The sequence below is a fragment of the Apis cerana genome, linkage group LG10 (genome assembly GCF_029169275.1).
Source record: "Apis cerana isolate GH-2021 linkage group LG10, AcerK_1.0, whole genome shotgun sequence".
NCBI classification, from domain to species: Eukaryota; Metazoa; Arthropoda; class Insecta; order Hymenoptera; family Apidae; genus Apis; species Apis cerana.
Window position 1 is genome coordinate 3,127,375 of NC_083861.1, and position 17,287 is coordinate 3,144,661.

At 40.2% G+C, this 17,287-nt stretch overlaps 1 protein-coding gene across 1 annotated transcript in view; it reads left to right on the forward strand.

Annotated features, from left to right (window-relative positions):
• LOC114577608 (serine-rich adhesin for platelets-like) overlaps positions 1-17,287 on the forward strand; it is a 169,760-nt gene that overhangs the window by 2,363 nt on the left and 150,110 nt on the right. Inside the window, exon 2 of the mRNA XM_062080724.1 lies at positions 3,362-4,856. Within this exon, the coding sequence (XP_061936708.1) occupies positions 3,362-4,856 (1,495 nt within the window). The remainder of the gene's footprint in view (positions 1-3,361; positions 4,857-17,287) is intronic.

Below are 17,287 nucleotides of genomic sequence, written 5' to 3' on the forward strand. Positions count from 1 at the left end.
AACACGACTATCCGGCCAGTCACCGATGTCATGGCTAAAGTCGACGACTATCGATGCTACATGAGTTTTGCATTAGGAGAGTGTGGACAGTAGAAACAGACCACTCTGCCTGTTCTCGACCACCATCCCTTTTCCTCCTTCGTGATTCTATGTTGGCGTATTCTAGGAGACGATGCCTGTAGCGGAGAAGTGGACTGAACTATTCATGTCCGACGACCGTTCATAAAAATAGGATTTTAGCGATTTCTCTCCCTACGATGCTGCGCTTAATGGAACCTCTAACGTGCTTGGTAAATAAATTTTGCGGACATTCTTTCGTGGATATCTCTTTCAATCGATATTTAACCGTTAATATATTGATACGCGATTCCGCGCATTTTGGACGCCATGATTAAAAGACCAGTCACGTGATCTATGAAATTTATCATTCGTTATGTGAACTCGGCTTTAAAAAATTATAAATTTATATTATAAATCTGAAATTTAATACATTGTGTTTGCATATTCAATAATTATTTACTCAATAAACGTAAACTTATCTCTTAAGAATTAAGTGATCATATATTCCTTTAACCTATACATTATTCTGCATTCCACATTGTCCCTCATTCAAAATACGTAGAATAATACATATACGAGTATGCTCGCAATCATGATATATCATGATTGTATAACTTTCCATGAGATCGCGTCCAGAGCGATATATCGTCTCGATCGAACCTCGTTATCGAGTCATCTTATCTCATCTTATCGAGATATCAATCGTTATTATTTTTTTTTTATCAGCGGCATCATGAATATTGATTACAGTTTATCTCGATCGTTCCCGCCTATGCAGCTGGAATAATTATTTCTCGCTCGATGATTACGTGCGTTTACTGCCAAGGGGTACGAATATTCCCGTATAAAGAGCTATAGGGAGTTCACCGATGCTCGACGTAAATAATAAATCGCGATACGAGGTCGACTCGACGAAGGAGCACTCGAAATCTCAAGTGTGCGTTTCGCGGGGCAACATTTTCATTTTTATGCTGTATGTGCATGCGTGCGTGCATATAGAAACGCATGTTGCAGAAAAAAGTAAAGGACGCGTTTCACGTGTGTTGGACATCGGTTCATTACATTGTATTGTATTGTCAGCACGCGCGTGCACGATGGAGACAAAAGAGGGACGAAAAGGGAGGGGAGGGAACGAGGGTAGAACATAGAACGAAACGAATCATTCGAGATACGTTCGTGAACTATTTCCTCGGGGCTCGTATTTTAGGAAGTTGTAGGAAGCATGAGTCCATAGACCAGAATAAGACAGTGCATGGTGCACGGAGCTGTTCCTCTTTATCTCGTAACCCATCTCCTCTTGTTTATAATTGGATACGTTTGATATCCGTTGTGCATTCGATGTCTTTATTGCAGTGATTTTATTTTCACCGCGTTACGTAGGAATCGGTTTAAGCGAATCGATGTATGCATCTGATTTTTCTTTGATTTTGTAACTAAACATGTTTAATGTAAATAATATAACGTAAAGATGATTTTTCAATTATTTTTTATTCAGCTAGTTGAAATAAAATTATTGTTATATTTTGTTATAAATAAATTATAAATATTATTCTTTATTGTTCTTTTGTTCTGCCTCGAAAAACAGAATTAAGATTGAGATAGGATTTTGTATAGAAATGACAATGGCAAATCATTCATTGATATCTTTGGAATCAATATTTAATTTTCTAATTTCTTGTTATTCCAATATATTATTTAGATCGAAACTCAATTGTTCTTTTATATTGAACAGATATATATATGGTATCGAATCTTTGATAATTATATTTATATCGCATCGTAGATGAAGAAAGACATATCACACAGTAGCTTCCTGAATTCTAATTTCTTGCGTGTTGTTCGAATTCATTTCACGTCTTTTTGTTTCTTCTTATCGCGAAATCCATACATTCGTATTACATGTAAAACTTAATGATAACAAATCAAGCTATCCATCTATTTGTTTCTTTTAATCCATCGTCAGATGGTTTAAAAAAAGCTACTTTCCGAAATTTTATTATCTTTATAGCGATAAATTTAATTTATATTTATTTAATATTCTCGTTTTTAATTATTTATCGATTCATAATTCATTTAGTTATAGTTATATCATATTGACATAGTTAATCTTCAATAGATGATATTTCTTTTTTACTTTTTATCATCAATAATAACGCAATGTTAAATCGATTTATATTAAAATACAAATCTATTTTATTTATAAAAATTAAATTCTACTTGATTGACTTTATTATCCCTTATCAGACACGAGCGCTTCACAGATAATTTGCAGCTCGTTGTTTCGCTTGGAAAGTGCATAAATAGTAATGTATATTTACATTACTTGATACGAGAGCACGTTCTTTGCATAAAAACTTTTATTTTAATAATTTCCATTGCAATTGGTTAAATTAAGCAATTGGTTAAGCAAACATGGTTAAATTAAAGCGGACATTATTATAAAACGAGAAGACAAACGTTCCTACATCCAATCATACAAATTCACCTACATATATAATTAATTTCGTCAATTTTCCAACATACGTATGACACGATATAATAAAAATATCGCATCACATCAAATGACATACGTTCGATGAAAGTTATAACAAACATAATAATAATTCGAGTAATCTATCGAATTATTTATCACCACGTATCAGAGATTATTAATCCTCCGAATCGAGTATTTTATAAAAATAAAATAAAGAAAGAAAGAGAGAATTGCCTATAACTTATAAATTAAAAATAACCTTTCTACGATTATTTGTTACAGATACATCGTAATCCTTCCTCGAGGCCGATAAACGCTTGACGAAGAGATTCGCAGTGTTTGGAAGCGCGGTGAAGCGGGAACACCAGAGGATGCGAGCAGCGGAGGCGCGTGTACTCGCGAATGCTCGTCCGGCGATCGTTCCTGACAACGATCGGCACGGCTCGCGATGATGGCGGAGCGCGGTCGCGTAGCAGCGATATCGTGGTTCGAGTACGCGCGACGCGGATACCTCGGTAGAAACGTTCGACACACGACGGGATAAATGCGAGACCGAAATCTCGTGGGTGGACCAGTTGTCGCGGCGACGAAGAAGAGGAAGAAGAAAAAGAGGCAGCTGGAATCGGGTCGATACGAACGGAGCCCGATCTGGTGGTGGTTAAGGGCGAGAGCAGGTGTCGTTGAAAGGAGGGACGATAACGAGACGAGGTTGGATGTAGATCAGGAAGAGGAAGAGGAAGAGGCGGAGGAGAGGAATCTTGGCGTGGATAGAGGAAAGAGGAAGGATCTGGAGAGAGGAAGGGGGGGAGAGGGGAAGAGAGTTGGTAGAATCTCAAGGGTTCGTCGTCGTCGTCGTCGTCGTCGTCGTTATCATCATCATCATCATCGACAAGATCGGCCTACAACCAGCTGGACTGGACGGCCTCGAGAGTTTTCGCTGTAAGGCCGGGGGTTGTGGGGGTCACCACGGGGGCGGGGGTGGGTTTGCCCCTGCTTCTTCTCGTCGTCGCTGTCCTTGGCAATCAAACGTGCACGACGACGGCTGCGCCGGTGGTGTCCGATCCGCACGTGTCCCTCGACGCTACGCCTCCTCGTCTTCCGCCTCGATCAACGTTCGACCGTTCATCGTCGTCGTCGTCATCGTCATCGTCGTCGTCATCATCGTCATCGTCGTCGTCCTTGTCTTCCTTTCGAAGAGCCACCCGCCGATTTTCCAACCTCCACCCGGAAAATCCATCGCACAATCGTTCCTCGAAGGGAGAATTGGATTATCGCGAGCAACTACCTTCCCCATCAGCCGAACGAGAAGACGGTCTGGATAGGAGTCGGTTGCTCTCTCCCTGGGAACAAACGACAATCGATCCATCCATCGGAAGAACGGATTCTTCTTCCCCTGCAAGAGGAAGAGGAGGTGAAGGGGGCGGAAGAGGAGGAAGAGGAGGAGGAGGAGGTCTGGCTCACGAGAGGACCAAGTCGAGACGGCGGCAGGTTGCCGCGGCAGGGTCGCTCGATGATCGAGGATCAACTACTCTAAGCCTCGTTCAACCGTACTGGCTGCCGACGAGATTCTCTCGTCCCCGTTACACGGAACGATCTTCAACCCTCGTCGATAGGATCAAACCGGAGCGTCGCCACGGTGGTGGCACCGTTTCGTTCCCTGCAACAACCGGAGCAACTATCGGTGGTGGTGGTGACTCGACGTCGTCGAGTCTCGAGGACTCGACTGTCGGTGAGAATCACTGGGACGAGAATCACTCGACAACCACGGCGACTACAAAGGCTACGACGACGACGACGAAGAGGAGAAGGGTGACCACGGTACCTGTCCCTTGGACTACAGCTCCGTATCGTTCGATTCATCGAACTGTGCCGTGGGACGACGAAAGTGAAAATTCGGATAGATCCGCGGGAAGACGCGACACGAAGGCGAAAGACGAAGAAAGGGAGAAGATTGGCACCCCGTCTCGCAAAGACGGGGCCAGGTTTGTGTTCGGGGGGGGCGGCGGTGGTGGTGAGGTAAAAGGTGGTGGTGGTGGTGTCGTCGAGTGGACCACAACAGTCGCCAGGCCGATGTCAGCGTGGTCGTATCCTGAAGATGAGGAGTCGGGAGCTGGAAGCGTAAGGACACGCCCGAGCCCGGAAGAGGCGGCGAGCGAGGACGAGGAGGCCGAGAGTGGCGAGGAACAGGTCAAGGTCGCGGTGTCGCACCCCAAAGGCTCGTCGTCCACGTCGACCACGGCTAGGACTACGTTGCCAACGACGACGACGACGACGACGACGACGCAGTTGCCACCGCCGAGTCAAGATACCTCTATGGAAGCACGTGAGTACTACCATCAAATGTAATACTCCTTTTATGCTTTTTCCGTCTCGTTTCGACCACCAGGGAGACTCTATTGGATGCTCTCGTTTGGTCGGGAGGTGGTACACGCGAGCCGCGTGTCTCTTCCGTTGCTTCTTTTGCCGTGCCTCTCCCCACGGATCTGTTTACAGGAACCGGAGCTCGGCGCAGGACACTTGGCCAGGTTATTTTTAACTATTCCAACCGTGCGCCCACTTTCTCTATCCCCTTCCTTTTTACGCCCTTTTCCACCTTTAAGACGCGATGCCTCGTGCGTCTGGCTGGTAGGTACTGGTAAGATATGTAGGATAGGATATCTTACTCGACCCTTTCACTCGATAAAAACAATTTTCGGCTCTTTCGACAATCGATCTCTCTTCCCTTCTTCCAACGCGTTGAGAGAAGATCGATGATTAGATCAATCAGGGAATATTTGTTTTTTGCTAGGTTTATAGGATTTTGTCTAATAATAGAATAGAATTTGACTTAATCTGAATTATGCACCGATTGGAAAAATTCACTTCTCAGACATCGAATAACTATAGGGAAATAGTTCGTAAAGCACGAGACTCGAATGATTCGCGAGCATCGAAGAACGTTCGCGGAAGGAAGAAAGAATCCGAGTATAAAAACGGTCACGAAGGAGGGAATAGAAGAAGAAGACGAAGAAGAAGACGACGACGAAGAAGGAGGAGAAGAAGAAGAAGAAGAAGAAGGGAAGCTCGCCGTGAAACGTGTGCATCTCGTGTGTTTTCGATTACGCTTGCACGGCCGTACGCCGGCTGCGTACGACGTACGGCTCGTGACTTCGCGTATGAATCAGCCAGCTATTCTTTTCGCGCACTGGCCGACCGCCGACTCCGTCTCTTCTTCTCCGTATGCTCATTTCTCGCGCGCCTCGTCGCACACTCCGTTCCGCTTTTACTCTGTCCTCGTCACACGCGCGAATGAAGCGAGCCGAATCCACGCGAGCGATCCCTCCGTCTTATTTGCCACCTCCCTTTTTCGCCCTTCTGCGTCGCCCTTCCCGACGACCGAGTCACTGCCTTCCTCGTCAATCTTCCTGAACTCTTCGTTCCGCGTATACCGTGGAAAGCGGCTCTCAGTTCGTGGATTCTCAATCTTTTTGGGGATGGGATTGGAGTTCAGTAATTTGAATTTCAGATTTAAGGGGTAATAAGTTGTTACGATTAGTTTGGAGCGATGGTTTTGGATACTACAATTTTGATCTTGATAATTTTTGTTGAGAATTTTTCTAATTAGCTTGTGGACAGTTGGTATTTTGGGAATTTTGTGCATTTTTGTGAATTGTGGTTGCACTCTTTAAATGCACGTTTTAGGATCGTTTCAGTGGGAATCTTTTGATCGAAGATTGTACATCGTACAAAGGAAATTTTTCGAGTCGTAGTTGTAGTTTTTGGGATAAGAATTTTGGAATTGTTCTATTTTGAAAAATTAAGGTTGCTGGGAATTAGTTATACTTTGGTATTTTCATTAAAAATCTGGTGAAATAATTTGTTGTATCGTTAGGGAATTTTTTTTTATTTAAACTATAATTATGCATACTTTCGTTGCATACTTGCAAATTAATAGAAATCTTGGGAATTTTTGTAGTCATCAATGTGATTGTGATTAAAAATTTTGAATTATAATAGACTTTATCTTTTCGAATCAGGATAACTCTTTGATACAAAAGAGTTCAGTAAAACATGATTCATAAAATATAATATATCCACTTTGTAGATTATTATCGGTATATCTTACAATTCCAGAACAATTATGTGTAGAGTCGTTGACAATGTAGATCAAACAGTTGATGAGCAGATTCATAAATTCGCATGAATATTCTCTCATTCAGATTAGTATCTATATTCTTTAAGCTTGTTACAAAAGCAGACTACTTTAAGTACTCTGCATAGATGCAACGTTTTAACATTTTGCAGCATCGACTTATCATCTCTTCCGACTTTTAATTTCGGTTAAAAAGCATTATAGGCTTTTCAGAATAATTTGGCATGAATATTAAACGAGGAATAGGTGTAGTTAATTCATGAAAATTACAAGTTGATTAACAATGTTCAACTAGAGTAAGAAAAAAGAATTTGTTGCATTTTAAACGTAGATGTAAGTATTTCTTCAACATAAGGTTAGATATAATGTTGTTGTGAAAAATTTAGCAATGGAAATATTATTTCCTGTTTGATTAACATTTAAATTTAAATGTTAGTTAAAATACATCCAAGTCATATTCGAAGTAAACATTTTTAAAAGGATTTATAAAAGATCTTGATGGAATTATAAATAGTGACTATCGCATCTATCTGGAAGTTTTATATTAGCGAAACGTAGAAATAAAATATTTATTAGTATGAGAAATTTTAAATTGAAATATTTAACCCTTCCAGCGCTATGAATATATATGTTTTATCCATTTATTTTTTCTGCAATTAATTCAATACACGTTATCATATTCGATACTACCGTTAAACATAAATGGAAAAACAATATATCAAATTGAAATTAAGAAAGAAATAAATAGCAGGAGAGCGAAACGATTTCATTCAAATCTTTGCATTTCAATTTATTCAAATAATTTATGCTATGATATATATCAAAAGTAAAAATATATATTATTTAAAACGGCATAATTTATCTTAAAAATTATGTTGAAATCTTAAAGTATTTTTTAAATAAAAATATACAGACTATATACATTTATTATTATAATAGTTTTACTATTATTTATTAATATTTATTTACTGAAATGTATATAATATTAGTGAATATATACTGATAAAATAAATAGTAAAATTTATGCAGTATTGTGCATCCATTATTCACTATTTATTATTTACATTTTATTTATTACTGACATTATCCAGTACTTATTAATATTTATTTGCTGATAATATTCATTATATTATCGAGAAATTATTAAATCTATTATGCTTATGTACTAGCTCTTTATTTTTAAAAAAATATAAGCATAATAGATATACACCATGATTTACAATTATAAATATATCATAGCATAATGTTGTAACTTAATAACAACATTAAAATTCGATCAATTCGGATCAAAATAAAAATACACCATAAATTTCACCAGTCACCAGTATACACGATATATCGATAAAAATATTACGTACCCATATGACAATCCATAATCTTCATATCGACAAACGTCCAAACATGCCAACAATCTTTTGTTCCCCCGAAATCTGAACCAAGAGATCGCACCTTAAGCCAGCTTAACCGAGATCGACGATCGAATCTAATCGATAACTCTATCAATGAGAGCAGACTGATTAACAGAAAATCGGCAGGGCAGCGGGCCCCCAGCCACAAAAGGAACGCACGATTTTTCGTTGAAGTTTCGCGGTGCTTTGTAGACGTCATGCTTGTTTGCAATAACAACGCGATATCCGTATCGCGTGTTTGGCGAATACCGGTTTAAAAGCGGTTGATAAAGCCGGGGAACGGTGCGTCGGTTTATTTTAGATTATAACGTCGCATATCACCCCGTGTAATCTCGATAAATAGCTCGTTAATTCCGGTTGATCATAATAAGATAACCAAGCATTGGCAGCGCGCCAAAAATTTCGGCATTCCCGGATCCTGCCCTGGTCCCTTGTCTCCCCTCTTTTTCTTTTTCTTTCTAGCCCTATTGCGTTTTGCTCGTGGATCCGGTTCCTTTTCATTTTTCACAACCGCGCATCACGATTCATCGCTTCTTCTAATTAACCCTCGTACCGAAACTTTGTGCCTCTTTGAAGTGAGATAACTATATCGTTGTTTAACGTTAATGTTCGGGTATATAGGCATCTTTTAACTAAGGATACATTCCCTTTAAAGAAAATTTTGGATATAGCTCGTTAATTGACGTTACTTTTATTACCAAAAAAATTGGAGAAATTTAATAATACCTAGCTATTGACGTGATTAAAGATAAAGGAATTTGTATAATCCGTGATATTTTTTTCTCTCTTTTATTAACTATTCTTCTTGATTTTTTCTTTTTTGATTTCGATAATTACTTTTGATGGTGTGTATTACTTAGTATTTCCGATTTTATATAAACTTCGTTGCATTTCTTCATTTGTTCATTTCGATAAAATCAGTGTTACTAGTTTTGCAGCCGGTTCAGGATAATTCTATCTTGGTTTCCGTGTTTCCAGAGTAAAATCAGTTAGTCCAGTGCAGTTTAGGTGAATCGAGGTCAGAAAAGATTGCTTCGTTCAGGTTTATTGCATTCGGATAATCGAGATCATTGTCTACCTAATAGACCTAATTTCCCCTATGCGTGTTTTCGTAAATGAGATCTCTGTAATGTGATCTCATCATGGCGAATGTAAGCAACTTTCTTACCTGTTATCGAATTAAATTCATTCTATTCGTTTGTGTGTGATTTTAATATTACAATTTTACATATTTTCTTTCGAGTGTATTTTGCGATTTTATGTTCGTTCGAACGGTAAAAAAATAATAAAAATAATAAAACATAATAATAACAAATATCTGTTATTTTTTCAGTTGCATAAAACACGCAAGAAGCATGGAGGTAAATTTGGAAAGTTTTAACGAAGCATAATTCGATGAAGTTGACAGATTTCTACGAGACAATAATCGAAGAGTGTACAGCATAAAGTAGAAAATTACTTTTATAAAGGAATCAACTACAGTCTACCAACTCTTCGATGAAGCTTGTACAAAACGCTCGAGAAGAGAATTTTGAATAGAAGTATCTTGAAAGATATTTAACGGAGTGTAATTCAACGAAATTAACAAATTTCTAAAGAATATAAAATAATCGAATAGCCGAATAGAATGAAACAATATCAAAATTTTCCACGGGTACTATGTATCCGTTAAAGTAAATTCCATTTCCATTGAATCTCAAAATCAATTCCATCGATTCGTAACAAATAATTAAAGGAATCGTCCATCATTTGGATACTCTCGTTTAAAATTTCATCTCGAAAATTTCACTACGTCTCGTCGTAAGCGTTGCATAAGCGCATTTAACTCACGGTAACGGTCTGTGACAGGGTTTCTTACGGAAATACGTTTCTTACGGAAAGTTGGTCGCGCGAAATGCGGGTTGCACGCCTCCCGTACGCCGGGCCCATGTGTATTCCGATGTTGTTACTTAACGTGTTTATTTCGGTGAGCTTCTGTAACCCTCGAGGCGTCCTTTCTTTTTTCCTCCTTTTCTCTTTTTCTTCCTCTTTTTTCCTTTTTCTCCTCCTTACGAGCTAATTCGTGATCTGGATAGTTCCCAAAGTCGTGCTCTGGTGTGCGATACCGGGTACCCGGTATAAGAGGAATGACTAAATGGTCTGACTAACCGGTCAGGCATCCCAAAACTCGGCCTTATTTTCACCGCTCTATACACCAAGTGACACGTGAGTGACAAGGAAAGGGAAAGCAAGTTTTTGTGGAACCGTACGAAATTCCAATCTGGTATTTTAGTGGTTTTCATCGCGCGGCGGCCAACGGCGATCCCTATGGGATCGGTAAACAGATATTTCGCGTTCGAAACGATAAATTTATCGCAATCCCGACTTTATTTTAAACGTTCCGCGTTATTCTCGCCCCGTTCAGATTCGTCAAGATACATTTCCTACGCGAGATACAATGCCTACACGTATTTCATTTGCTACTGATAATTATCTCATGCCGATGAATCTTTATTTTCAATTGTTTCCCGGATCTTTTTTTTTTTTAAATTTGATGATACGCGTATGCACTTTTGCAAGAGTTTCCACGCAAAGTTCAAGGCTCGAACCACGGCACTTCCCGATCCTCGAAAGGTTAAGAACCATACTACGACTTCCAATTCTTCCGTGGACGTGATCGCGATCATCTCGAGGTAGATAATCCAGGCGGAGGCTGTTATGTGTGCACGCACGAGAGAGGAAGAGAGAGAGAGAGATATATCTTCTCAACGATGAAGTCTCTCGTCGAATAGTAGAACCTTTAGGCCGTGAAACAATAGGCTTGCAAAGCCGGGTAGACACGATGATTATCTTTACGACTTTGTAATAGTATAATGACGTGTTATTAGACGGACAAATTGGTTCTAATAATTACAACCGTCTGAAACCGATGTTCCCACGGTGGAGAGGCAACCGCGGCCGTTCCTCGGGTCCTCTGGTATACCGGTCACGCGAAAATATGCAAACTGTCCCAGGAATTTCACGTGCGATCCCCGCCGCGTTGCGAAACGCGAGCGCACCGCCTTTTTCCCGCCCACTGATGCAGATTTATTTGCGCTTTCGTTCCGCGGTAATTATTCACCCTGTGGCCGCTTCGTTTTTTTTTCTCTCTCTCCTTTTTCTTTCTTTCTCTCTTTCTTTTTTCTCTCTCGAAGCTGAAATGCACGCTAAACTGTATCTGTTACAGACGTGTAATGTAGATTTGATTTATGGGCACGGGATGATGCTATTTTTAAGATCGCGAGAAATTCTTTCGCGCTGTTATTTCGCCCGTCACTCGTTCCCGGATTGAGACGAGAGAGTTGGATTTTAATTGTTAGGTGAGGAGCGTCGGCCTCACTTCCTGGTCAGCCGGCTGATGATCGATGTCTCTCTGGTATTTTTAAACGTTGCTCTTGTACGCGGTAGAATTAGCAAATTTTTTGAAAATCGAGAAGAAATGATTGCTCGGATATAATTAAATAACGCGGATTAAGTGGAATAACAATTCTCTCGCGCGAATACTTTTATAAATAACGATGTAACGATGTAATCTATCGTATTTAGACTTAGTCACAGCTGTGCTATTATCGTTCAATACTTACCTGGGCTGTGCATCATTGCACAAATGAAGTAATCGGAGGATTCTGATTAAATAAATAGCATTTTCCTATATTCGTTCGCAATAGCGATTTAAAATAATGATAAATTGTACAACGATGATGCGATACGCCTATATCCTTCATTTCCTTCTTCTAAATATCGTTCTAAACCAGTTCCATAAATTCCTTTCGATGATTTATCGCGCCGCAGGAAGAGTTTAAACCCTTCATTTCGTTCCAACTATCGTTTCGAATATATATACGTAATTCGAAAATAATTTCTTTAATTATCCGTCGCGCAAGGGTTAAACATTTGCACCGTGGTAGGAAACGTGATGGTTGGCGCGTAGTTCTCGCACGGCCGAGCGAAACCCCTCGATCGAGCCGCGGCTCTCGACAAATGCCTCGCGGATTCGTAATTTTTGTTCTCCCCTCGACGAGAAGGGAGAGTAAGAAAGCGAACGGGGGCGAGTGTGCTTTGGAGGAAGGGAGAGGATCATAAAGCGGGGAAGGACGCGTATACGGGATATAAGGAGGAGGGAGCGAGATGGAGGAGCGAGTGGGACAAAGGAAGAGGATTCAGGGTACAACGAACGGAGAGGAGGTTGGAGAGAGAGAAGATCGCGAGGTGGAAAAAGTGAGTGAAGAGGGAGAGAAAGGGAGAGGAAGAGGAGGTATAACTCTCCTGTGGAAAGGAGCACTCCTGCGATGAGAAGGAACGGAGGGATGGGCTGGAGAGAAACAAGAAAAGGGTTAACGTCCTTTCGTTCGCTTCTTGCTCTCTCTCCTGCTCTCTCGTCCTCCTCTCTTTCCTCTCTTTTCCCTTCACGTTTCTCTCTATACCACCTTCTCCTTCGAATCTCTCTCGTCAGCACACCCTTTCCTCTCTACCTTGCCTCTTCTCTCTCTTTCTCTCTATTTCTCTCTGTCTTTCTCTCCTTCTGCATCTCTTCTTCTCGCCCTTCTTCAGCTTCGAGGCGAAGCTGGAGCCCACGTTGGCCTGTGCTACATACTGTCTCCCTCTCTTGTGTTCTCCTTGGTTCCCCGCCATTTATTATTCATCGACAAGGAAAATTTATATACGTCTTACAGCTCATACTTAATTCTCAATTTACGATTCCGTGGCTCTCACCTTTTTCCTCCCCTCTTATTCCTTTTTCTGACGAAGTTGCATGTCTGATGTGCACGAGATGCGCCTCTTCCACTCCGATTTCTCGATTCTTGTTTCCCCGTTCCGCCTGCAACTTTCGTCCCTTTCGATTGAATTTTTTTTTCTTAATCATTTTTTTTCCTCTTTCTGCCGTCTTATCTTTCTCTTTGTACGCTTAAATTTCCCTCGACGACGCTTGATAATGATCCCCTCGTCGAGGACTGCCCTGATCTTTAAAAATGAATTATAAACGATGTCGAAGGTACTTGGCCTTGTTTTAAAAATGTGCCCCGGGTTAACTATTTTCCCTTTTGTTAACGAAAATCGAAACCAAAGTGTTTTAAAAATTGGTAAATTCTCTTTCTTCGAATTATTAGAATTTTTGTTATTTAAGAAAAATGTTTTCATTTTCTACTATATTATCGAAGTACATTATCGAAACCTTTGTACATTTCGTCGAAACATAAAACTCTTAACCTTAAACTACAGCTTTTCAAATAACAAAAAGATTCTTTTTCGTTTTGTTACAAGATAGATTTTCCAAATTAATTCAGGTACAAAAATTTTAGGATAATTTAATTTTTCTTCATAATAGAAATTTAGACGAGGAGTGTCGATTAAAGTTATTGTTTGAAAATGACCATCGTTTCGGGAGAATTTTGAATAGTACGAGTCAAATAAAGAATAAAGTTAGACGATCTTATGATAATCTTTTTAGAAGAGTGAACGTATGTAGGTTAATTTTATGGTATACTTTTGAGCGATGGTATATCCTATAAACCGATTTTCTCGATTTCATGACTAGTCAGGCTGAATGATTTATTTCGTTAGGGGGTGATACTTCCTCGAACGATGGGAGTATCTTTGAATTCGTCGTAATAGATTTAGGGCAGCCTGGATCTAAGGGTAGCAGGCGTGGGTATAGGTCAACGACAGAGGGGTGCGAAAGGGCTTTGGTCGCTATGGAAACCCTGGCGCAGCGCGTTGACTGTGGGGTGCCTCAAGTTTTTTATGGGCTGGACGATTGTCGGTGGGGTCGAGATTCTAAAAATCGTTACACAGACCTAGATACTCGCCTCTGCTCGGCTCGCCCTCCCGCGGAGGGAACTAAGCTTGTTCCCTTTGGAACTTTGCGCGTTGAAATATGTACCGATTCGTTGAACGAGGAATCTTTTGATTCTTATTTTTCGCAATAGAAAAAATTCTCAGAATTGAGATTCTTATCGTATCTCTTATAAAAGATTGCTATGGCGGAAATGTTTGAAGGGGTAGTTTTCGAGATGGTGGAATTAGGGCAAAAGGACGCGAAATGCCGGCCACCTCGATTATACACGTGTCTATACACGTGTGTAATTGAAAGAAGGAATCTCCTTTAACATATCCTCCCTATAACGTATCGAATATATCGTACAAAGTTTTTAATTTTCAAGAAAATGCCTCTTGGAATGTGTTAGAAGTAATCGGATTCTTATACAAATGAACAAGTTTCTGAATAATATCAAAATGAAAATTTAAGATTTATTTATTTTAATAAAAATATAAAAAATACCAGAATTCTAGTATTCTCAGAGATAATAGCGCAAGGTTAAAGAGATGGGTGACTTGAACCTCTACTTACAAGATTTATATCTTTCCAGGTCACGGAAATTTTGAAACAAGAGGGCAATTCTCAAGGGGAATGGGACTCTCGACTCAATAATTTCTACATGAAAAATCTTCTCGATTGTGATTTATATCCTCCGTACCCATACAGAACACGGTATCTTGAGAACAGTTAGGAATAGCTTTCGGGGATAGCAGTATCAGGGTGAAGGGACCGCGACCTGGGCAGCTCGATTGATCAGCTCGGTCGACCGGTAAACGGAACGTTCCCTTACGATTCACGATTCGATAAACCAACCCCTTTTCTCCCTTATCTACCCTGGAACACCTTAAGGACATCCAATACACGTAATCAGCCCTACGGATAGAAACAGAGTAAATACAAAGAGAGGGAGAAAGGTTGGAAGGGAAAGTTTCGAGGGAATTGCAGATTAAAAGGGAAAATACAAACGCGAAAAGGAGGAGTGGTGAAGTAGCGGCATCATCGGTAGCTGCATCTTCAACCACCGTATCCCTGGATCTTTTCATCACGGGGTGGAAAGTAGCGAAGTCACGGCTGACACGCAACGACGTTCTTTCCCATTTTATTCGTAGGGTGCAATGCACTTGAAGCTCGCTGTAAATTCGCAGCCCTTCATCGCTTTACGTTCTTCCTCCTCCTTCTCCTCCTTCTCCTGGGAGTTAGAAGAGATGTACAGGTCGTTCCACGCTATTGGATCGGTTGAAGAAATGGAGAAAGTTCTAAATTGAAGAAGATACGAGTAAATTGGTAAATTCCATCATTTATCATTCTTGTGGAATCGGAGACTTAAAATTAGAGACTCAAAAATATTGGAAATACTTTTTTTTGAACTAATTAATTTTTCGATCAATTACAAAATGAACGTACAGTTCCGTTAAAAAGGATACAATTTTCGATACGTCACCACTTCCTCTCGAACCCATTTAATCATACCTCATCAAATTTCGTTCTATCTTCTTCCATGGCTATGACTCGAAACACCCTGTATCCCACACACACGTACACCCATTTATATATATATGTACAGAATATTGCGAGAGCTACAGAGACCGATGGGAGATCGTAGAAACCGTCGCTCGTATTTGCCCCCGGTGGTGGAAGAAAGGACGAGAGGAAAACGACGACGGGGTTTGGTACCCTCAACTCTCTAGCTCTGAAGGGAGGAGGATGGATCCGGGATGGGGATTGGGCGTAAGAAGCAGGAGGATGGCGCGGCAAAGGGACGTCGAAGGGCGAAAGAGGAGACGTGGAAAAGATGGAGGGAGAGAAAGAGAGAGAGAGAAAGATAGAAAGTTCGTGCTATAAAGTATTGACTGACTGTTGTACAGCGAACTATATGTACCGGCTCTATAATACCGGCAGACTCCACTCGGCCCTCGCCTCCAGCCAGGAGGAATAATGCGACTTCCGGAACCGAGGAAATACCTTTCAGCTTTTTAAGAGCTCCATGCCGAGCGAGAATCCGGCCGAAAGGAAAAATAAAAAAAAAGGAGAGAGAGAGAGAGAGAGAGAAGAAATGAGAAGGAATCAAGCTGGGGAGTTACAACGTTCGTTCGGTTCGTTCGTTAATGTACGTAATCTCGTTGGATACGGTTGGGTCCGGATGTTCGGGCCTCGAGGTTTGTGTATCGAGGCTGATGAGTTGATAGGGATGAGCTACCGGTTAATTCGGACACCTTATTTGTCATTGCACGAGATAATCTCGAGCGTTGTTGGATGATGAATGAGTGCAAAAAGTTGAGGAGAATACTTGTTTTCGGGTACAGGTTCTCGAAGAGGTGGTTGATCTTTGGCTTTGATTCCGGATACTTACTCAATCTTACTTGTTTAACGTGCGAATATTTATTATTCGAACCAAGTGGTTTTCAATTATTTATCCATCACGATAAACGAAGTTCAACCGTGCTCGAGATCTAAGATTGATTGGGAAGGAGGAAAAATATTCTTGGGCTAATTTCTAGAGCTAATTTGAATGAAATATGATGTCTAATCTCAACGTAGACACGCAACGTAGAACTTCATTATACGAAATATTCTTGAATAATTCTTGAACTATTTCTAACATAAATTTGAGAGAAGCGGATAGCTGTTTAGAAATAGAAGAAATTTATTTAAACGATGATTTATTGAAGAATCCTAAACTATACACGTGTGTGATACTTTACTACTAGCTATGAGCTAAGTTTACGAGAAGTCATTTTTCTTAATCACTCTTTAAAGGATTACCTCGTATGTGTTACGATAGTTATTCGAGAATAATAATTCTCGTCAGAATTGATGGTCATGCGTGATGAGCAATTTAGCGATTCCTGCGTATGTAGCGTGAGATGTCGTGACGTTGGTGTCTCTATCCCGAATTAATGCGATAAACTCACGCTGGGAGTCCGATTGAGTTACGTGGATGTAGGAAAAACCGAACTCGATGATGTATGATGTTTACTGCCGCGTTTAAACGCAGGTGGTGAAAGTCGTAACGTAACCAGTATTTAAATGTAACCACGGTGGTGATATTCCTTGATATTTTCTTTTTCATCGTTGTTTTTTCTCTCTCGACATTCGTCGTTGTTCAATTATCGCTATTAATCAAACATTTCTATTTCTCGCGTAATTAATTTGCCCATTCTTCGGCATATTAAATTTTAATCTTAATGGTAATTGAATCTTTCGATGGAATTGAAATTCTGGAAGATTAATCTTATTTTTAAAATGGAAATTTATAAGTGCTTTCATTTCGCGGATTATTCAGATAAATAATATATTTAAATAGTTGCATATTCATGTATTAAAATGTACGCGTTCCAGTTGGGATAATGTACATTTGCCGTGATACAAATTTGTAG